Source organism: Conger conger, chromosome 7, assembly GCF_963514075.1.
Source record: "Conger conger chromosome 7, fConCon1.1, whole genome shotgun sequence".
Lineage (NCBI taxonomy): Eukaryota > Metazoa > Chordata > Actinopteri > Anguilliformes > Congridae > Conger > Conger conger.
This window is the reverse complement of record NC_083766.1, coordinates 44271168-44295199: the sequence shown is the minus strand read 5'-3', so window position 1 is coordinate 44295199 and position 24032 is coordinate 44271168. Positions and strand designations below refer to the sequence as shown.

Sequence of the window (24032 nt, the reverse complement as noted above, 5' to 3'; positions counted from 1 at the left end):
TTGCACAGAGAGGTCAGCTGTTCCCCATTCCTATCTTAAGAGCGTTCAGTCTCACCTCATCCATACTGCACTCATTCTCCTCGCAGAGGGTTTGCAGAAGATGCAGGTTCACTTCAGGGGAGCAGGGTTTGGCTTTGCTGTGATTGCGCCGTGATGTCCGAGTCATGGGCTGACCCATGTTTGTAGCCTTTTCTGTGGGGAAGGGAGGTTCACTTGTTATTGGTGACAAAGTATGACTGTGCCTTGTGTTAAACAGGAAGACTGCAATGAATTGCTTACAGATAAATACGCTGAAAGCAAATAAAACAACTTTAAGACAATAACATGTCAGTAGTTTGTAATAATTGGAGAGAAAAATGTTTGTTCATTCCACCGTAGTATAGAAGAAAAACTGGAACAGTGAGCCAAGAACCATTTTCAATACTGAGAGCCCAGGTGTAGCACAGAATGGGAAGTATGGGAATTATTTTTCATATTTAAATATTAGTGTATTTTGTTTAGCAGTCATGACTTACAAAGTGGGTACGTTATTTATTTATTTATTTATTTTTAAATTACACATTTATTGAGGGCTAACTGGCCGCAGACAAATTTTATTAGACCGTGTAAACAAGCTGAATTGAACCAACACATAGCTCACTGCTCATGTTAGCCAACATGACTTATTCATAGTCTTCATAAAGCATTGTAGCAGAGAATTTATTTTAGAATGACATTGGTTTGACTATTTATATAGCTAGAGTAGTTAGCTGTTGTTTGTTAAGATTCCAAAGCAACCGATTGATAGCGTTAGTTAGCGAAGTCGGATCAGTTAAGAAAATCTAAATACTAACTTGGCTGGGTGGGGTTTCTCCATTTAAGATCTCAGTCCAACACATCTTACATACAAAGTTTTACATGCATATGCAATCATTCAGGGTATATTATTGGTATTGCACAGACACACAAACATGCATGCATCCACATTGCGCATGCATTACCATGGTAACAATTTAACGTTGCATGAAATAGCAACGCTCAGACAATTTAACTAGGAGAAGAATAGCTCAGAAAAACAATGTAGATCTTATAAAGATAGATCACTATAATGAACAAATACAAGTCATTTTTTAGCATCTTGTGGGAACAAGATAAGCATCTGGTGAGAGCAAGATAAGCATCTGATGCCCACATGATACTATCTTGATTGTAAAAGATAAATAAATATATATTTTCTAGACTTTGGGGGCTCAACAATACCAGAAAACTTGAACATTTGGAAATATAGCCTACTACAGTTTCTGGCTTTTGCAGATTAGCTATACATTTATTTAGAGTATACACTGTAATACAGTTAGCTGGGTCAGTGAAGAATGCTAACAGTTGTTTGCACTTTGTTGGCTGGAATGTTTGGAGGGCGGAACAGGCATGTGGATGGGGTAAGTGGTATATTGTAAGTCGTAAGTTGTGATAATTTAGTGGTTATATCAACCCAGAAACTCTGGGCTGGAGGCAGGACCATAGGGCATAGATATAGTTGTCTGGTGTGAAGTTGACGTTGTGTACAGAGCTGTGAATTAGTAGAAAACCACTGCATGAATTTTGTGACCTGTGATATGTGTACGATGTAATACCTTGAATTGGATAAGTTGTAGATTTATGTTTTTTGACATGCTGAATGTGGATTGGCAGATTTGAGTCCACAAGTTGCTTTCAGGGTTGAAATGTAGGTATTTTTTCAATTTTTCTATTGGTAATGATATTGTGGATTCTGATGTAGATAGGACTTTGTAGATTTTAGAGAGTTGCTATTTTACTGATACTGGCTATTAGAGGAGATGGACACAGGGTAATTATCAGCTTGATATATTGCAGCTATCGGTCTTTGCTTATATTGAAGTATCAGCTGTTCAAAGGAAAGTACTGTGTTGAAAAAAAGATGATGACAGTGGGTGATGCCTTTATCCCTCCATTTTATGCCTTTATTGGAAGATTATTAAGAAATATGGCTGTGCCATATTGGAGTTAGTGTGCATGGAATGAGTGTGAAATTAATCATATTATTTGATTTCCACCATGCTGACAATGGCCGGGTTTTTGAAGTGGCAGTATTGAAATGGATTTGCTAAGACAGGGTAGGTCACTGATTAATAACTCTTTACATTCTGTTTGTTCTAGGTGAGTTGCAAGGTAATAGCGGTGGAAATTTTGGAGCATCTAAACCACCTGTTGATTTTGGTTTCTGTAGGGTAGGTAGTTTTATTCTTGGTTTCTTGTTTTTCCAGTCAAATTTTGTGATGAGTGAGTGCAAAGTTTTAAACCAGTTTGAGGGCGGTTGGGTGGGGATCATGTTGAATAGATAGTTCGTTTTTGGAAGAATTGTCATTTTTACTGTATTGATTCTGCCTATTTGGGCTAATGGTAATGCTATCCAGCGGAAAAGGTCTTCGTTAATGCGTCAAGAGATAACATTCTGGAGTCAATTTGATTTTGTTGTAGGTGGATTATTAAACTGAGTAGGCGGCACATATTGCAGGATGAGTTCCTGTCTTTAATGAATCCTGTTTGGTCTGGGTGGATAAGGTGGGGGATAACTGATTCCATTCGGTCACTCAATATCTTGCTAAAGATCTTGATGTCGGCGTTGATAAGTGAGATGCAGCATAACCTGCGTCACATTTCACTAATTAGAAAGATAATAGTTCTCATGCTATTCATGACTTTTGAACATTGGTTTCTCAACATTTATCAGTAGCCTAGCGGCAAATTACATTTCTGAAAGGAGCTACTGTCTCTCGCATTGTCAGGAAAGATAAAAACCAGCCCAAAATATCAGCCCTCTTCCAGCCACGAACAAGCAGACCAACTTCCACATCAAAAAATATCACTTTTAACCCTCTGGGGTTTGAGGGCAAAATGAGGTGACTGTGCCATGCTCTGACATTTGTGTCATTTTAATCAATATTATATACAGTCATTCCAAAGTGTTTCATATCTTATAGCACAAACTCAGCCACAATATTATGCAAGCAGTAAGTAAGTCAGAATCATATGTTGGTTGTAAATTGCTTTAGAATCACACAAATTGTAAATAGTAGTTTTGAATATGTGCACAAATGCTGTATAAACACAAACTAATCTATTGTAACAAAAGGTCTTGGGTATTTCAATTAGAAATATAAAATAAATTACAAAAGCCTATTGTTGTCACTCCTACTTTTCAGCACCAGTTGACAATGGGAGGGCTAATGGCCTTTCTTCAATGAATATTTGTGGTATGCGGTCCTGCCAGGTAAGTAGGCTTTTCACACCTGGCCTGGCCTTCACACCTGGAGTCCTCCCTATCTCTAAGACAAAGCCTTTCCACAAAGCAAAACTCAGTGAGCGATTTAGAAGACAGAAACAAATACATTTTTTTTAAATCACCACACAAACTACATACAATGAAGATGCCATTCACAAACATATTGCATATTGCAGAATATTGAAAGGAAGCTGGAGAAAGTTGTAGTAAACACGGAAGAAATGCAGTTACTCATGAAACGTGTTCCGTGATGAAAAATGTTTACCTCAAAAGTGAATAGCCTATATTTCTGTATGTCATTGTATCATGCTTCACATTTGGCATTCCCATGCATGGTATTGGCGCTGCCCTGCCAGAGAATAATTATCGCCTTGTTCCAATTTGAATGAAATGGGCTGGAATTCAGTTTGCCCAAAACATATTAATGAGTAAAGATTAAGAAATCGCAGTGGTCGTATTCATCCAATTTAAAACATGTTAAAACTATTAATATTATGTGTCAACAGGGGCATTGCGAAGTCAAGATTCTAAGGTTTCTGCCAATATGTTCATGGCATCTGTATGGCAAAATCTCACAAAATGAATCATCCAAATAGAAAGGAAAGTTGATTTCATGTTGCAGACCCGAGAGGGTTAAGGCCCAATATCTTAAAAATAAAAAGAGATTCCTGTTTCTGAAAGCAGATTTGAAGTCCTCTCTATGAAGTACTCTGAAGATATCAAATATCAAATGAAAGCTCTTGCACAAAAACCAAGCGGTGTATAAAGCAAAAATTTTATAAATTAAAGGAATCCTGCATGGAGTTGACATGGAATGGGCCTAATATTGATTTTGTTTCCATTTTGTTCCTGCAAAAATGCATTCCTTTTTTTCCCAGTTTCAGTGTTCAATCCCTGGTTGTAGCAGTGTGTGTTGGGGATGGAGGCAATAGGATTGGGGTGGTGCTTACTGTAGGGCTGCAGGAGCATGGAGGAAGGGCTGTGTCGAATGCAGAACTCCAGCACACACATGAGCAGCTGGAAGGAGATCACGAGGTCATCCTCCACCTGCAGCACCCTTCCTGAACACAACAGAGACATGGGCAGGACAGACAGTTGTCTTGAGGGTTGGAAGGAGATTGAGGTAAACCTGGAGACAACTGTACAGTGTTGAACTGGCAGTGGTGCATTTATAGATTTTGGAACAACTCTGACAAGGTTTAATCACTTGCATACTTTCTGTGAACGTAGGGCCCTATTCAGACTTGGCAGATTCACTTACCTGGGGGGGGGGGCTGGAATTCCACCAAGATTGTTTGTGTAACACCTCCAACTCAACTAAACTCAGGACTTTCCTATGTCCCCTTCATGTGTGAGGTTTGCGACAATGTTGTGAAAAGAGGTTGGTGACAGGCACGTCACTCGGAGGACAACGTACTGTCTTCACTCTCCTCAGGGCATCAGGGCCATGCGAGAGCTTGCTTGTACAGTTTGACATTCCAGGTTCCTTGCAGGTCCCAGTCACGTACCTTAACCACTATGCTACAAGCAAGGGATACGCGATCAAGTGTTTCATTGACTTTGTTTAAATACCAGGAAATAAAAGCTGAAATGATTCTTGTCTCATGTTCAAGAGGCTCTAATGAGTAAGACTGCTGCCATGGTAGCCAACTGCACAAGACTACCATGCTCTGATCACCCACGCACTTCGTTCTGCCTCAGCCAATCAGTGCATTCAAAAGCAGCCCGGTGGCCAGTCAGTTTAATGGTACAATAGGTAAGACTTTTGTGTTAAAACATTGTTACAAGAGCAATGTAAAACCCTTCCTATCATGGAAAAAGGCTCACTGACATGTTGACTCACTTTCTACCTGTGTTTGTAGTCGGTTTCAAAGTGTACATTTATCGGGCCGTCACTCTGTATCAAAACAAAAAAAATAATTTAAGCTCAGGTGGATTTGTAAATTCAGGAAACTAACTAGTAATAGTTAATTTGCTTGCTGTTATTGATAGCGAACTGGTATTGTTTTTCTAACTAGACAAGCAATAGTATGCAGAGTTGCAGCGATTGCTGGTCAGGAGTGCAATTTGGGCAACTTTATGTGTTCAATCATCCGTGTTTAGCTAAACCTTTATTTCTCTCAAACTGTAAGTTACAGTTGCATCGTTTGTGGTAGACTATCATACCTTAGTTATATAGCCAGCTAGTTACGTAGCCAAATAACTTGCTTGCTCACAAAATAGTTGGTTAGCTAAAGAGAAAACTTCAAAAAGACAAAAAATATAAATAGAGTTGTGTAGCAAGAAGTCACATGTTCAGCAAACATTTTCTTACTAGAACACGACGAAAAGACAGCAGGCTCTGTTGCATTTGTCACTGTCAGCTTTCCAAAGCAGTGCACGAGAACACTGAACTGTATAATAACGCTTTATATTCCGCATTATGTTCATAGATTGTGGAAAGAAAGTGGTGTGGTTTGAGGGAGTTTGTTGCTGCAATTCCTCTCTTGACCGTTCAGAGTCAGAAATTACCTATTGTACTTTTAAAACTATTATACTCCATTGTAACAAAGGATGAGGTCAAAGTTAATGTGTTCAGGGTTTGTGGGGCATACAATTTCAAATAATTGTTACCCATCACAAATTGGACTTGGCAAAAGTTCCGAGTTTTGGGAAAGTGTGTGATAAGGGCGAAATCTGAATGAGGGATTAATAAATTGGTCATCTCTTCTTACAGAACATGAGTCCCATGCAACTTTTTTTTAACCAGGAGTTTTTTTTAACCATAAGTACCATGAGTACCATAATTGTCCCCAGAGTAATAACTATCAGTGCAGAATGATAAACAGCATTTAGTGGTTGCAGTATAGTACAAGCTGCATGTGTATACATTACATCACCTTAATAAAGGACTGAAAGAAAAGTTGAACATTTCAAATTTTGATAGACATTGTTCCCTATATAAGAATCTAAATATTTCTGAATTACAATCAATCTCATTTACAAATGATCATTGGCTTTGTTAAACCCACAAGGTGCATCAAGAGGGATGACTGGTGGGAGGGGATTACAGAAGACAGACTGACATACCTTTAGCTAGGAGAAAGAGTGTCCAGCAGGTGCAAATGATCCGCTTCCCATCTGGACTGTCCTTCCTACTGAAGAAGAGTATGGACATACGGTAAAAACAAATATTCCCATCTGTCATCACCAACTATTCAGGTAAATCTGACCCATTACACAACACATAAAATTACCAGTGAAGGAAACGAGGCCTAAAGAAATGAGAAGCCATCATATGAGATGACACCAGTTCCAAACAATTGTACTTTCGATTGTTTGGTTTGTAAAGCCTTAACTATGGGTGAGAGAGCATTATCTGTATCTGTATCCGCTTAACCAACTAGATTATCTGTCTCCGTAATTTGAAGTGGTTTAAACTGGAAGTGAGCAGAGCCTTGTCAATGTTTTGCATGATGACTGCTGAACCATTTTACCAAAAAAATTAATAATAATAACAATAATTTAGAATTACGTAGAGAATTCACTGTAATCAAATTATTAAAGCAAATACAGTGGTTTCGTAATTCATTTGGTGCTTCTGCCAGGTGGCGGCAGTGCATATTTTTCAGTTTTGTTTTTCCACAACAACTACTTGTTGCTTGCACAACCACCACCAGGTGAGCAATATCTGCCATAGGGGGCAGCACAGTGTTAAGGTTTGAAGAACGAACAGACCATGAACTCTAAAACTAGCCTACCATCTAAAAATACATTTAACTAAAATATTTGATAATTTGAGGCAACTCATTTTACAAATAATGATGTTCAGGATCAGCTTAGCATTTTATTGTAGGCTAAAATGAGGGTTGGGAAATCTGATTTGCACGGAAGGACAACTTCAGCCTGGAACTGTGTGTGAAGGCCAATGAGACACCAAAAGTAATTAAAAAAAATATATACATTTCATAACTCTCCTAGAATTCAAGATTGTGCACTTAATGAGCAGGTCTATATAATACATAATATTGTTCAATTGCTATGTGTTGGCTGTGTTTATTTATATGCTGAGTGTGAGTTAAACCAGCCATTGCTATTCCATTTTATACAACTGCTTGGTTAAATACTCTATCAATTCTGATTGGCTGGGAGGGCTGCGTTACTTTCCCAAATTGGTTTGGCCATCAAAAGCAGCTTAATCACAGTTCTAAATCAACATAACTGTGAACAATTTTCTTTTTTGTCGAAATTGGCTAGCAAGCCAACTGTTGCAATATCATAATTTCAACATCTTCAATGAAGCCACTGCCAACTTGAGCATTGCCAGCTTATTGTCCATGAATGTCATTACCATATTTGTGAATTCGATTGACAATAAGATTTATTTTAAATCAATTGTATGTAGCTAATAATATTAACAGAACCTATTGGCAAGATGTCAGTCTTCTTTTGAGCATTTGACCGTCCTGTTTCTGTTGGTGTAAAACCTCCAGACCAGCTTTGGGTTAACTAAATGGATAAATTGTAAACAGTGCTGACATCTGCATAAGCAGATTTAAGCGTGGGCTGATTTAGGTTGGACCTCAGTACTGTTACTTTCTGGCTGGTGGTTAAAGAATTTTGAGTGACAGAGATGACATAAATTTTTCAACTGAAGTTGAGATTGAGAGGACATTGGCAGAAAGGGAGCGTAACTTGCTGAAAATGTATCAGCTGAGAGTGAAACGAGGGAAATGGTAAACTGGTGGTGCACCTGTCATTGGCAACCCTGAGAAATTGTACTGCCGTCAGTGCATTCAGCCAAGCAGCGTATCTTTTCCATTGGTTTAGGCAATTAAAACGAACCTTTTTTTTTTTTCCATTACAGAATATGAATCTATGCAAGAAAATAAACATGACAAGTTCATTTGATTTGGTTTATGGATTGTTATTTAAATCAATGTTATTTGGCTAGTTTTTGGCTAATTAAACAAATGGCAAGTGAGGAGTGCAATATAGGAGTGCTTTGAGGCTGACATGTCCCCAATTGATGACATAATTTGTGATGAGAAACTCAGCAAACATGGGTCTGAAAAATGTTAACTATCCATTCATACATCCCTTAGCTAAAGACTCACTGTATGTGGATGTGCTATGAAAAGAAACCGTTGATGTCGCCTTTTTTTATGGATCCCAGTAGTCACCAAGCAAAACTGTCCAAATGCAGATTGCTCGCAGAGAAGAAAGCTAGAAAGGTATCCAGATAGTCATTATTACGTTACATTAACTAGTAGGCTAGTTGATTTTAGAATAATGGCACTCTGGCTCCACGGGTTTTCATTTACAAACTTAACACTTTAGCCTAGGGTGCGATAAAGAGTTGCCGCTTCAAGGATACAAAATTGCCAGGGCTGGGTGTGCCTGATAGAGGAAACAGATACACCGTTGCAAGCCGCTGAGGAGATTGTGCATTGACAGACTGTCAGACACTACAACGGATGTTTATGAGGTAGATTTTTATTTGTATTTATTTAAAAAAAAATATATTTCCCATTCATTCGGCTCAGGCGCTGTGCAAAATAGCACCAAAGTTGTGTAAGGGCAGGGAAAACCATGTATATGTCCAAATTAGTCCATTTGGATTCAGATCTTATTGCATAGGTCATTTGTTGTGACTAACATATCCAAAGTTGCATCCTCCGGCATATAGTCTAGCTTCCTAAACAAGGGTTACGTTATGTTCCTCGCCTAGGCTTCCATCTGACAGTCATAAGGATTATATTAAGTAATGTAAATGACAGATTTGAGTGGCTTCTTGGAGCTGTGTGCATGAAGTCTATGTACGGATGTAAGCATAAATAGGATACTGAGCAAAAAATTAATAAAAATCAGGCAAACTTGGTTTGATGGCCTAATGCTCGACTGCAATAAAGCACTGGTAAACTAGCATTAGTCTATTTTAACTGCCCAAGTTTAATTCTCATTTTCCCGTACTGCATTTATGAAACGATTGTAGATCAGTTTCTCCACAATATTGACAGAATATTTTGCTAGACAACTTGAAATAATACCATGTCGCCTAATTACCTTAATGTGTCATCAAATACAAAATTTCCAACTATATATCAAGGTAGCCAACATAACGATCGGCAAACTCTTGTAATGCATGTGCTTGTGCTATTATACACACCGTCTCTCCTCTGATTTAACAATTCCATAAAAGAGTGCGAGCAGGAACACACTTTTCACAAAATTGTTTTATGCATCTCCGGTGTGTAGACTATTTAGAGTGTATTCAACATCTTGGTTTCAGTGAAAAACTGAAAATATGACAGGCATTCTCAGTGAAGTTATAGACTAAACCTATAATTTCTCAAACTAACGGCCACAATTATCCATCCCCACCTGCAGCCTTTATCTTCTTCATCAAACCATGCATTGTATTGATTGATTGTATGTGTGACAGAAGCATTTTGCATCAAAGCTTCTGTCATTCAATTGCTGAATCCTGTGCTTGGAGAGCAACATATTGTTTGGGAAATTTTCTACACATCACAGGTGAGCATTGTCTGATAAAACAGATCCACAGTAAAAGAACAATATACTTGAGTTTAACTTTGATATTTATTTGCAAAGAAATTTGAAAGTGAGAGCTTACTGGCATTATGATTTTAATCAGACATCTTGTACGAGACTCTTATAGACACTTTTCCACAAGGGCGGAGACAAAAACAAGGAAGACATAATGCTGACAACCTAGGATTATTATTATTTTGTTATTCTGTATGAAAAATATATGTAAAGGACCACAGAATATAATTACCTTATACCTTAGTCCTCCCTCCTGATTCTGTGGTCCTTTACATATATTTTTCATAAAATAAAAGGAACACAATTTAAGTGTGTATTTTTTTCACAAACTTACCTGGAGTCAGAAGCATCAGCGTAAATTTTCCCACACATCCTGAAAGAGGAGAGAGAATGCAAGACAATCGGAATGAAAATCAAAAGAAGAAAATCCTAGATGAAGAAGCATACAGTGGGTTTGTGTATTGGTGCTCGCCCTCAGGAAATCTGCTGGCCAGTGGCTTTGTGCTCACATATAGGTTGTGTGAACAACAAGTAGCTACTGTAGGGGAAAAAGTATATTTATATTCACACAACCTATGTGAGCACAAAGCCACAGCAGTCTGAAATACTCGCAGGTTCCAACAGTAGAGGGACAACAGTGCCCTTTAACACCATGCGGACAAAACAAACCTATACAGAAGTCCAAAACTACAAATAAACTGCATTCCTAATTGGTTGCAGGATAAACATCAATGCAGAATATGCTCATTTGAACCAAGTGTTTTTGGAAAATAATGCAGATATTAACAATTCATGCATTTACTTTTCGTTGTTCCAATTTGTACCACACCTGTTATAAATGTCCTGCAGATACATTACAATTGTAACAATGTTTGTTTAGCTAAAGTTTACACAAACATAATGTGACAGATTGAAGACATTACATTCCATTCCATTCCATTTCCATGGCATTAATCCATTAATCCATTAGCAACGTACAGTTGATTAGACTAAGCAGGAGACAATCCTCCCCTGGGGCAATACGGTGATTTTGTGTTTCATTTGGCACGTGCCCCCTGTGAGATCTGCCTGGCAACAAATTTGCATACATCTTTTAGTTTTTCCACAGTTACTACTTGTTTGCACAACCACCACCAGGTGCCAACTGTGAGCACTAATCCATCGCTGTTTGAAATACTTGCAATATTCCAACAGTAGAGGCAGCAGAGTGTTGTATTTGTAATATAGGACTATGTTTCAAGTACAGTGCACAAACTCCACTAAAACTATCTACAGATACAGTAGACTAGAAATATTGATAACATTGTTCTGTGCGATAACTCATTTCACAAATGATGATCAGGATAATCTTCGCTTTATATTTTAGGTTACAATTTTGAGCTTGAATTAGGGTTTGGAAATCTGATGCTAGATCTGCACGTAACGGTAACGTCACCCAGGAGCTGTGTATCGAAGTCATTTCTTTAAAATACATTTAATATCTCTCCAGCCAAACATTCGAATGCTAGATCGTGCACTCAACAAGCAGGTCTATGGTCTTTTATATTTATATGCTGATGGTGAGTTAAACCAGCAACTGCGAGTCCATTGGATACAGACATCAATTGGTCATATTCAACTTGCTTCTAGACGTGATTGGTGCCCAAAAACGTATTTTTTCATCTGTGTGCTGCTAATATTCGATTGTGGAGAAAAGATATGTTGTCAAATTATGACACTTTTGCCTTGAAATTTTCTTTAAAAACGATTATTTTATTTATTTTTGTCCATCGGGCAACAACCATTAGGTCTCTCTCACTCAAAAGGAATCTTGCTGTCCAAAAGGCATCTGCTCTAAACAATCTACTCCTCTCCTCTGACAATGGCTGTATCTCCTTACTTCTAGACCCTTCTAGACCCAAGTGCAGCCTTTGATACTACCGATCATCTTATTCTCATAGACCAACTCAAAAATCTTGTTGGCCTGAGTGAACAGGCCCTCTGCTGGTTCAAGTCCTATCAGAACATCAATTTGTTTATACTACCAATGAGGAATACCACAAGGATCCGTGCCCGGACCTAGGCTCTTCTCCTTAAACGTTACCTTTTGGCAACATAACACATCCGCAACCATAGCATTAACTTCCACTGTTATGTAGGTGATACCGAGCTGTACATATCAGCCAAAATTGACTCCATTGTGAAACTATCAAACATGGAAGCCTGCCTCAAAGACATAAAAGAATCGATGGCCCAGACGTTTCTCAGAAATAACTCAGAAATATTGGTTGTTGGCCCAAAGTCCATCAGAAACAAAATGCATGACATTTCATTACACCTCCAGGGTGTCTGTGGCTTTGAGTTGTCATCAAAAACCTTGGTGTCATTTGAAACACACATAAATAGCACTTCTAGAATAGTTTTCTTTCACTTGAGGAATAACTCAAATCAGTTCAGGATGCAGAAAAGTTACTCCACGGCACATCCAGATGGGAGTATTGTAATTCCCTCATCAGGATGTGCAAATGCCTCATTAATGCCCCAGCAGCTCATTCAAAATGCAGCTACTCATATTCGAATGAGAACAAAATGCTTGGAGCACATCACCCCAGTATTAGCATCTCTCCATCGGCTACCTATGAAATATCACATTGATTTCAAAGTAGTATTCCTCACATTTAAGGCCTTAAATGGGCTCGCCGCCCCCCATCTTAAGGACCTCCTCCACCCATACATCCCACAAACTTTGTTCGCAAAATGCAGGATTCCTTAACATTTGGAGAGTAGTGAATACATAATTATGGTTAATTAGTTCATTTCGTTACATTATATAAGCCTACACGATAGTTTTAGAACAAGCTAAATTGATAATCAATCAATCTATGTGCCGCAGAGCGAGAAGTGAAAAATACAGTTGTGTTATAAAAAGAAATAGCAATACACCACCGTTATTAGTAGTAGTGATAATTCTGCATGGCAAATACTTTATTTGCAGATGTAGTAGTGTAATAGAAAAACAACAGACCCAACTTTCATGACATGCACACCACTTGTTCTGAGTAATTGACTCATTCATTGAAAGGGGCATGTTCAAAACAATAGCAGGGCAGAGTTGAATTGCAGAATTCATTCATTTTGCGAAAAAACAGGTGTCATTAATTGTCCTTTATTAAGGAAGAAGGGAAGCAAATGTTTCACACATTGTTATAAAATATATTTCCTTCTGAATTGCTAAGTAAACTGCGCCGTTCCAAACATTGTTTGAGGAACAACGTAATTTGATTAAAAAGTTGACTGGAGAGGGGAAAACAAAGAAGTGCAGCAAGGATCGGATGCTCTGCTAAAATGATCTTAAATGCTTTAAAATGGCAACAAAAACCCAAACACACGGAAGAAAACTAACAACTACTGTTAAATTGGATCGAAGAATAGTTAGAATGGCAAAGATTCAGCCATTCATCAGCTCCAGAAATATCAAAGATGATCTATAATTACCTGTAAGTGCTGTTACGGTCAGAAGACGTTTGATCGAAGCTAAGCTATCAGCAAGAAGTCACCATAAAGCACCATTGTTGAAAAAATTGTATTTTGCAGAATCGGCTAAACACATCGATTGGCCCGAAGAGAAATGGCGTAACATTCTGCGGACCGATGAGAGTAAAACTGTTCTTTTCGGGTCTAGTAGTCATCGACAGTACATCAGATGACCCCCAGGTACTGAGTTCAAGCCACAGTACACGGTGAAGAAAGTGAAGCATGGTGGCGCAAAAATCATGGTATGGGGATGTTTTTCATACTACGGTGTTGGGTTCGTATACCAGGGATCATGGATCTGTTTGAATACATCAAAATACTTGAAGAGATTATGTTGCCATATGCCGAAGAGGAAATGCCCCTGAAATGGGTTTCAACAAAACAACGACCCCAAACACACAAGTAAGCGAGCAACATCTTGGTTCCAGACAAAAAGGATTGAGGTAAAGGAGTGGCCAGCTCAATCCCTGTACCCGTTTCAAAAACAATGGTTATGCAACAAAATTAGTTCAGTAATTTAAATTGAAGTTCAATCTTGAAAAATAGTTTATACAATAAGTGTTTGAGTTTGAAGAGAAAAATGTCATTTAATGTGCAACAAAAAAAGTGGCAGTGAAAGGCGTCAATACCACAATACATTATCATAAAGTGAAAATTCCCTGCTTTCAGCGAAAAATGGCGCCATATAAAATGCATTGGCAGATAAAATGCAAGCTTAACGTTACATACATAAAATTGTACAGAGGCCTGCACTGCATGAAAGTAAAATCATGAGACCAGTCGCCTATGGTAAAATAGACCTGGTGTTACATTACATCAGGCAAATATTGCATGACCACAGAATTGTGAGTGCACAACCCCATCTGTAACGGTCTGTAACCGTCTTAACAGCAGCATATTTACAGAATTAGGCTGACTTACTATTATCTTACAATGTTGACATTTAACTATTGAGATGGCCCAAAATAAAGATTGAAAATGCAATTAAATTCCTTAGTTATCCAGAAAAAAAAAGAAAAAAGATAAGACCCGGTCATAAGCAGTATCAGTTAACTGGTTAACTGTTTTAAAAATGGGATGTATTGATTGAGTTACAAAAACTTCCTCTCCCCTAACCAGCTTCTATAATCTTGCTTGTAAAATGCATTATTTTAAAACACAACATTTACTTGTATTGACATAACACCCAAACATCATTTTAAATGCATAATATCAATACATGAATGCATTGTATTTTGAAATACCAGCAAAAATGTTAGCATAAATGCTACACTAACATTCCAAACAAATAACGTTATTTCTACTGCAGAATCTATTCACCAATTTTAACGAGCCTAGTTAATTAGCAAGCAACCCGATACTTGAGGAACTGTTTAATTGTTGTATGGATTGTTCTTAATACACGTCACAAACCATGTGACCTTGACTCATCTGCCATGTTGGAGGACAAGATGCCCATAGAACTCAATGTATTTTTCTGCCGAAAATATTGTTTTTTAAATCTCAGCTGAACAACAAAGCCTATAAATACAGCGATAACAGATTCATTACGGTTAATTTCTGCTCAGTTTATGGTTGCTCAAATCGAGCGAATCGGTAAAGAGAAAAGTTGCTAATTTGTTGGCCAAATATTATTACACAGAAGAGATACGAAAATTTAAGGTTGTCAACAGAAACAAGAGCAAGGTGGATTTGCAATATAAGTAGGCAAGGGTTAGGGCTAGGGTTATCAGAAAAAATGGAATATATACAAGATGTTTGTTCGGATCACTGTCACTGGTACACTTACTTTTAATGCTATAATATAACTCTGAGCTACAAGGACAAAATCAACAAATAAATGTTGTGGCACCATGAATTCTTATACATACAAATATCCTAACTAACTGGTTATATGACTCCTTTGGCTGAAAAAGTCATTACTAATCCGAGTGGATAATCAACGATGAAATGTCTTAGCAGTTATTGTCTTCCACTTGGCATCCAAGCTAGTTTGCTAGCTAGATCGCCGCTGAAATACCAAAAAATGTAACCTCTACTTGATTACCGAGTTGCAAAATGCCATGGTGTTAGAAAAAATGATGCTGTGGGAAGAAAATATGTTTAACCGTTAGTGAGTGACTGTGGGATTACACTTGAGTGAAGATGTAGGCTATACTTCATCATTTGGTTCGAACGGCTGCATTCTGTTCTTGTAACAAGGCGCAGGTTAAATTACCTTTAATTGTGTCTGGGTCATTCTAATGAGACCATCGGCAATAGATAAGGTTCGCTAATTTGACCAGAGGTGTGTTCAAATTCAGCAAACAGCAGACAATGTTTGCGGCAAGGGTTTCTCTTTAAATAGTGGAAGTTGAACGGTTTTAATAAAAATTCCAAAATGTTTCCAATTCCAAAATTCTCATGCCGTTCATGTACGTGTTTTCAAACCGTTCGCTTATGTTTGCAAACGTTCAACAAAGAACATAAGGCGAATAGAGGGCAGATGCACTCACTTTGTGTCTACTCTGTGTCTACGGTTTCTTTTTAATATTTTCTAATTCAACCAGCCCCTCCACAAGAATAAGACAGGAAAGGTACATTTTCAAAGTTCAAATGGATCTATCTGTGCGTGCTGCATCAGCAACTTACCGCATCCGCATCTGCTTCCATTCATTTGGACGACTTGCAGTTGCTGCACAGCCACACAGCAAGTGTCCTTGAGTGCATATGGTGTAAAATGGTGAGTCTAGCTTTCGCTACCCGTATGCAGTGGTTCCGCTAAAATAAATCAATGCGTCAACAAGAGGTCCAATGTTGAAAAAATCTGTCCTCTTGCATCAATATTGGTAAGCTTTATGCATGAGTTAGAATTCAATTATTGCAAGGTGTAGTCTAGCTAAAAATCTGCCGTTGCCCAAGGTTACATGTCACAGCCAGTGCAGCAATGCCTTTCTGTTAAAAGCATCTTTGCATAGACTGTGGCAAATCAAATACCCCTTTAAATATGGCTACTTTGAGACTAGCTAGCCAAGAGTGGCTACATTTTGTGTTGTTCCCATCACCCAATTTGCTTCATATTTCATGGGCAACTGCAAGAACATAGAACGTGGTGAGTTCATGTACTCACAGGGCCAGCATGAGGGAGGATCTATCAAGTGTCGGTGAGTGCAAGGAGAGAGAGAATGTCACTTCGCGATATAGCTGGGTATAATGTTATCTAGCTCTGTTAGCCATTAGAACTAATTAGAAATTAACTGACAATTCTGAGGCTAATCTCCACAGTGTACACAGAGTTATTAGAAATTAAATAAGTTAGCCGCGGTGGCGCAACAGGCTAAGACGCAGCAGACTTGCGGTTGCAGTTTGCTGCAGTTGCACACCGGGCACCGGGGTTCGATTCTGGGTCCTGCCAAAAGCCAACTCCGGCTCACGTGGAGCAGCATAATTGGCTTGCTGCTCCAGAGGGAGGGACTTGGCAGGGTTAGTAGATCCGCCGCACAATAAAGCACCTCGGGCGCTCGGGCGCCTCGGAATCACAGCAACGGGCATGAGACGAGACGGCTTGAAGAAGGAGTGTCGTTCTCCTTCGGGCCGCCAAGGGACAGGGTATGGGCGGTGTATCTAATACTAGCTCTAATTGAATCAGACGGGGTACAATTGGCTACCAAATTGGGAGAAAAAAATAATAAAAAAAATCTGGAAGAAAAAAGAAATTAAATAAGTTATTCGTTATTTAAATTTGAGGCTGAAGAGTGTCTATTTTCATCTGTGGGACAGTGTTTTGATACAGGCTGATGAATTGTATGAATGACACATGTGCTTATTGATAAAATAACAAATAAAAATGTATTTGCCTGCCAAAGTCAAAAATACATTTTCAAATATAATTTACAGCTATATACTCCTTTTGGTCACATTAATGTAAAAATATAATCTTGTAAAGTTGTCTTTTAAATCTTGTAATAGCCTATGGGGAAAGTATGGTGTAATTTCCAGGGTGGAAGAGAAATTGCGATTGTCACCATGAACACCAACAACGCACATACAATAATTCCTGACTTCAGCTATATTCCTCAAATGAAAGAAAGCAGTCTTTGTGTGTTCAAGATAGTGAAGGATCAAAATTGTGACCCCAAGGTTTTTGATGACTGTAGCCAAAATCACAGAGACACCATCAAGATGTAAATCAGTAGGTTTGTTCCTGATAGACTTTTGGCCATCGAACAATACTTTGTTTGAATTTGTTTGAATTTAGGAGAAGAAAATTTTGGGCCGTCCATGTTTTTACATCTTTGAGGCAGGCTTCCAAAAGTGACAGTTTCAAAAAGACTTGAGTATGATCTGCATAGAAATGTAGAAATGTAGAAATGAATGTCATGTTTACAGATAACAGGTAAGATTCTCAGGGATCTGTTGTATTGCATCACAGGACTCGAAAGAGCTATCATTTCAGAAAGATACATTGCATTCTAAGTGCGGTGTTTCCTCAGATAACATCAGCAATTGGAATAGATAGGTTTCTTTAAACAATTTCAATAAACAATTGAAATAAAGAAATATTAAAAATAAGACACATGAGACTGTAGCTGACAACCAGCCCCCTCCCACCCAGCTGTGTGATCCAAGGTTTCTCTCACTTTTGGAAGCGTTGGAAGAGAGCATGGGACACTTCATACTTCTTCTCCAAACGGGCCATGGCACCATTCACCTTGGTGCTGATCGTGTCCATGTTCACATCCAGCTTCTTCAGAAGGTTAAAGAAATCCTTCACACTGCGGGCAGAGAGTGCAGATTAGTGCAGATATAACAATGATTTCAAAAGATGGAACATGGTCATATTAAGAATAGCATTACATCAAGACACTTTGCATATTAAAAGCATACGATGTAGGATTTCTCACCCCTGTTTGTATACAAAAATGTCAATGCCCGATTCTCAACCCCACCTCTCCACACAGGCCATTTGGCTAGTTATTTAACTGACACTGTGTTGTATTGTACTTGTGTTTGTATTTATAGCTTGTGTTAGTTAATTTTAGTTAATATTAACTAGTGGTGACGCTAGCTACTGCTAACACCAGAGGATTTCAGTCTTTTCTAACCATTAGTCTGCCGGGACAATTCTGTAACATAAGCATGCATACTCAAATGCATGAATTAATTGTTGCATTTTTAACAGACATCTAGTCTTCTGAAAGTCTGGGAGTCTTTTGGATTTACACATTAATTTCCCATCATATTTAGGGGTTGGTCTAGGGAGATCCAAACATGCGAGTAATTATAGTCATGCCAACATCTTTGGTTTGACCAGATTAAATGATATGGCTGCGACCGTGTGGTATTACCGTTATTTTAACATTGTGATCGATTACAAGCCTCATAAAAAATATGTTACAAACATGATGGGTGTCCATGACTATATGCTTCAATGAGTATACATAATTTTTGTAACATACATTGACTAAAACTAAATAGGCAGTGCAGGTATCTCGCCAGCTTGCGCCTAACAATTCAGACAAATTTTGCTATATTGACCTGAATTAAAATTGCCGGATATCCAATGTGAGGTTTAAAAAAATAAAATAAAATAAAAAATAAATCTCGATGGTTGATGCACATGTTCATTCCCATATAGTGAATTTTTATTCATTTTTTTCTTCTTCCCTCACAATTTGGTAGCCAATTATACCCTATCTAATCCAATTAGGGCTAGCTGGAGATACACCGCCTTATGACCCGGTCCCTCAGCGGCCCAGTAGGATCTTGTGACCTTGAGAGCAACACGCCTTCTCCAATCCGTCTCATCTCAATTAGGCCGTTACTCAGAAGCGCCCGAGGTGCTGTATGCAGCGATCCCACTAACCCTGCCAAGTCCCTCCCCTGGAGCAGCGAGCCAATTATGCCTCAGCTTTTGGCAGGACCAGGAATCTAACCCTCCTCGGTGTGCAACTGCAACAAACTGCAACCGCAAGTCTGCTGCATCTTAGTCTGTTGCACCACCACCATTTTTAAAGTGAAAATCCTGCATAGTATGCCTTTAAGATCAAACAAGTAAGTGAAGAAAAGAAAGTAATGTGACGAATGCCTCCCCAATAATTATAACTCAACAGCAGAATTGATCATAAACCAAGATGAATTATCTCATTTATACTTCAGTTGCACCAATTTAAAAGGTGCTTGTTAAATTTGTTGAATTATTTTTAACATGGATTCAGACAATCAGGGATATGTAAATAGGTTCTTCAAAACTGCAAGTTTGTTGTCTTGGTCGATTAGATTTACTTGCTCAGCTGACACCCTTCCCAACATTGATTGAAGGATGCTCTGAGAAACAAAGTACTACCCCTTGACATTATCACATCCGTTTAATCACTCACTTTAGATCCACAGCCTTCTGTACCTCTGTGAACGTGAAGGTCATGATCTCCAGATCTGTCGCAGCAATGAACAGACAGGCACCCCAGACCTTGAGGTTTGTGTCCTACATCAACAAAGAAGATTGCAAGTCAAAATAAATATGGAAGATATTGAAGAAGGCACTTATACCTTTTTTGCTTCACTTTGCCACATGGACCCCAAATAAAAATAAATTAAATAAAGGGCACGCAGCAATTAAGGGGGCCAAGGGGGAAAGAGTAGAAAGTCAATGAATCCTGAAATGTTAAGCACAACATAATATTTGTGTTTGAGCATTTCTGTGTGCCATTCTATATTAAACATGTGGTTTCCATCGTCCACCTTTCGTTTTTGACCTTTTGAGAGCTAATTTTCTTTTGCCAGCAAGCAATCAGATGTTTTGCAAGCTAATTATTTGCTTCATCAGGAACTTTTTTTTTGTTTTCTGCAGTGATTCTGGAGGGAAAAACTGTGGAGTGCAGTTTTTGTTTTTGCTCCAGAAGGGTAACGACTAATTCAATACATTAATCGATTTGTTTTCAGTAAATGTGGGCAAGCTAAGTGTGTAAATGCAAGCAGAGAAGACCATAGTGTTGCAGGAGGTTAAAACAAATCAATCAAGTAAGAAACCTTCGCATTTTAATTTGATTACCAAGAAATCAACACTTCTAAAGTGTGAAAACTGTGACCCCAAGGAAAACACCAATATTGTGAGAAATACCTTTTTTCTCCCGACTTAGACAAGGTAACATGTATATTTCAAACACATGTGCGGGGGGAAAAAAGTTATACCTTTTAAAACTACCCTCAGAACACAATACAAGTACTGCATGCACACATATCAGGAAGTGTGTGCGCACAAATTCCACACATTATCAGGACGTTTGTTTTTTTTTTTTCTTATTTTATAACGTGCAATGTCTTGTCATCGCAAGTTATGAAATAAGGAACCTGTTGCAAACAATGGTATCTTAAAATAGTGTATACAAAAAGAACCGTTAGTTTTATTGCTTTCAATCGTTTTTAACAGTGAATGGAAATAAAGACACTCTGGCATGCGGCTGAAGGGATTAAACAGGATTGCTAAATATTTTGTATTAATCACTTTATCATTATCACGGCAACGTTAGGCTCATTTGTTGTATATGTCACTGTGAGAACGTCATTAAATGTGCATTTCCATTACCAAAGCCGACAGTTTAAAAAAATATGCCTTGTCTTCATCATTTCTTTACATTATCTTCCCTCTCTGACACTGAAACCTTATTAGAAGCCTATTAATACACCAAAATTGACCAGTTTAAACATTTTGTCAACCTTTATGGTAACCCCTGACATAGTTTGGATGGTAAACATTAGATATGAACCTAAAAAATACTGTATTGTGAAATGTATCATGTACATTGTATTACTCTTCATGACCACATTTATGTTCACTGTATGTTGTGACACTAGTCTTGCATAGAATGGTGCAAAAAAAATATATATTTTTTTTTTATTAAAAAAAAATTATAATAAAAAAAAAATTTCAATCCAGTGAGCAGCAATTCTGGAGACAGAAATGCCTGGTTAATGAGATGTCAGAGGAGAATGACCAGACTGGTCAAAGCTGACAGGAAGGTGACAGTAACGCAAATAACCACACATTACAACAGTGGTATGCAGAAGAGCATCTCTGAACACAACGCATCATAACTAAGTGGATAGGCTACAACAGAAGTAAAAAAAGAAGTCTAATAAATACCTAATAAAGTGCTCACTGAGTCTGGGGTCAGATTTAACCCCAGTTGGTCGCATGAGGGTTAACCAAGCACTATAAATAAAAGCCATCAGCAGAGTACCATGTGGAAACTGGTTATAAGTACAATAGTTATAATGGTAAATATAGTGGGTATATTCATATATAATCAATAAATCTAATTTAACGTTCGTATTTTAGTACACAAAACGTAAAAACAAAAGGTAACCTATTTGAATGACAATATTCTTGTAGCATTCCCATCATCCAGTATGGAAATAGGAATCGTCACCTGGAGAAAGAGTGCTTTTACTTTCACTTCCACAAACATTATCGTCATATGATAACTTCTCGTCAGGCATTTCAATGTATTTGAGAGTGGCAAGTTCTCCGCAGCATGACAAAAAAATGAATCTAAATGTGGTCTATTTTTTATTTATTTTTTAAATGATACGCTACTGGTCGAAGGGCGAAGCTCCAGCCAACATTTGATAGAACACAACACATTAACCAAATCAACCAAAAGTTGGAAAAATGTAAGATTGAATAAAATTATGAACAGTGCTTACATGCAATTATAGCCTTTTTGATTTTTGAACTTGTCTATTTAGTAATATTGTGTGCAACGTTTGTCTAGATACAGCATAATGGAAAGCTACGTTCAGTTTGCCGGTAGTAACTTGTAAGTACTACGATACTATCAAAACTTTGCCCATGATACAGTTGTACCATGATGCAGGTGATGCTGCGATAAGCCATATATTGCAAGAAAATAATTAACGATATGATATCTGTCACTAAAAAAAATAAAAAAATAAAAGCAGGAATCAACCATATACTGCATTTACGCACTGCATTTTTAAGCACTGTCAGTTTCACTTAATTTTAGACATACATTTTCACATAAATGAGACGGAGCAATGTAAAACAAAGGGCATAGAGCTTGCCTCAATTCTGATTCAATAAACTACTTGTTTGGGGCAGGGACTGGGGGACTGAGGCATATCGCTAAAGGTTTATAAAATAAAACATTTACAGGCAAAAACAAGTGAGTGTGAAGCCCTTTACTTCATGTACCATTGGACTTACTGTAAATTAAACCATAACATTGCTATGGAAATCTAACCCACAGATATCATATCTAACCATCTTGAAGTGAAAGGCCTCCACTTGACAGAAACTAAAGACTAAATGGCCGTATTGTCCAAGCATTCACTATGGAGAGGCACAGGTGAGGAGACAGCAGGAGATTTAGTGAATGCACAGATACTGCAATCGGTGGGATGAGATCTCAGAGAACCCAAACAGTGAACCATCCAATTTAAAACCACTATTGTTTTTCATGCAGATGTCCCTGTGAAGCAGCCTACAGCTCAATGTGAATGAGGCTTCAGCCTTGTGAATAATATTTGCACTGCATCGAGGGCTACATTACCTGTCTGACATAAGCAACGTCATCTTTGAACCATAAAAATAAGTACTAGCAAATATGTCAACCACATCCATTGGCCACAGTTATCAAATCAAGACAAGTGCAAAGACAAGAAGCTCCCAGTTAAAGATGTTTGGAAAGCTCTGGAGATGTATTTAAGTCGATGTGTAACTGACAAAACTGATATAATTTCTGATTTTTGGGACTAAATAATTAGCTGTTGTGCACTTATGAAATCATATATCTACAAGATATACTTAAATGTAATTTTCATAGTTTGATTAGTATATTTTGATTGATATTGATATTTGTCGTTTTTAAACCAGATCCCTGGGAAGTAAAAAAAAAAAAAAGTAAAAGTAAAGTCACAGTATACTCACCTGCCCAGAAACCACTACACCACTGGTTAAGCCAATTTTGTTTCATAGGATTCAGAAAGTGGTTGCTCACCAGGATGATGTCCTTGGAGGCTCGCACAGAGTCCCATATACTCCAGGCATGGTCACACACATGATCATTAATCTTCAACTTCTCAGAGAGCGTCAGAAACTCGACATCCTTATCTTTGTGCCTGCACATGAAAGGGTATATATAAAGGCAGTGAATGAGAAACCATACAAGAAAAAGCTGCTCAAAGTACAAATTAACAAAATATTTTAACAAAACATAATGATTAAAAAACAGGCCATAAGGCCTAACAATGTTCACCATTTTCATGCTTACTTTACCTAAAAACAAGATAGTATCTTGTATCACAACAAACCTGATCTTGGAAACCCTGCTTCCACAACATGACATGACATTACATTAATGGCATTTGGCAGACGCTCTTATCCAGAGCAACGTACAACAAAGTGCATACCCATAACCAGGGATAAGTGCGCTGAAAGACCCTAGAGGGAAGTACAATTTCAACTGCTACCTGTACAACAAAGATAAGGACCAGAGCCTATTTAACCTGGCAAGCTACTCCACACAATGACTCTGTGTGGATCAAATACTTCCTAACGTCATTGTGGAATTCGTTCTTCATCAACTTATGCTGCCTCAAACCTGAAACTCAGTGTCCTGGCAGTCTAAAGGCTGGTTAATACCCCGTTGGGTGACCATCACTGGTCACAGTGACATTCGGTTTATAC

General features: G+C 38.0%; 1 protein-coding gene across 4 annotated transcripts in view; it reads right to left on the bottom strand.

Moving 5' to 3' along the window:
- Positions 1 to 24032, bottom strand: part of rb1 (retinoblastoma 1) — a 139227-nt gene that overhangs the window by 99160 nt on the left and 16035 nt on the right. For 2 of the 4 annotated variants that reach the window (XM_061247871.1, XM_061247873.1), the window contains exons 2-8: positions 23344 to 23464; positions 19705 to 19808; positions 17965 to 18099; positions 10167 to 10205; positions 6353 to 6420; positions 4234 to 4344; positions 56 to 192 (exon numbers count right to left, since the gene is read on the bottom strand). In XM_061247871.1, coding sequence (XP_061103855.1) covers positions 56 to 192; positions 4234 to 4344; positions 6353 to 6420; positions 10167 to 10205; positions 17965 to 18099; positions 19705 to 19808; positions 23344 to 23464 — 715 coding nt within the window. Of the gene's footprint in view, positions 1 to 55; positions 193 to 4233; positions 4345 to 6352; positions 6421 to 10166; positions 10206 to 17964; positions 18100 to 19704; positions 19809 to 23343; positions 23465 to 24032 lie in introns of those variants that run through there. The other 2 variants (XM_061247872.1, XM_061247874.1) reach the window with 2 other exon arrangements.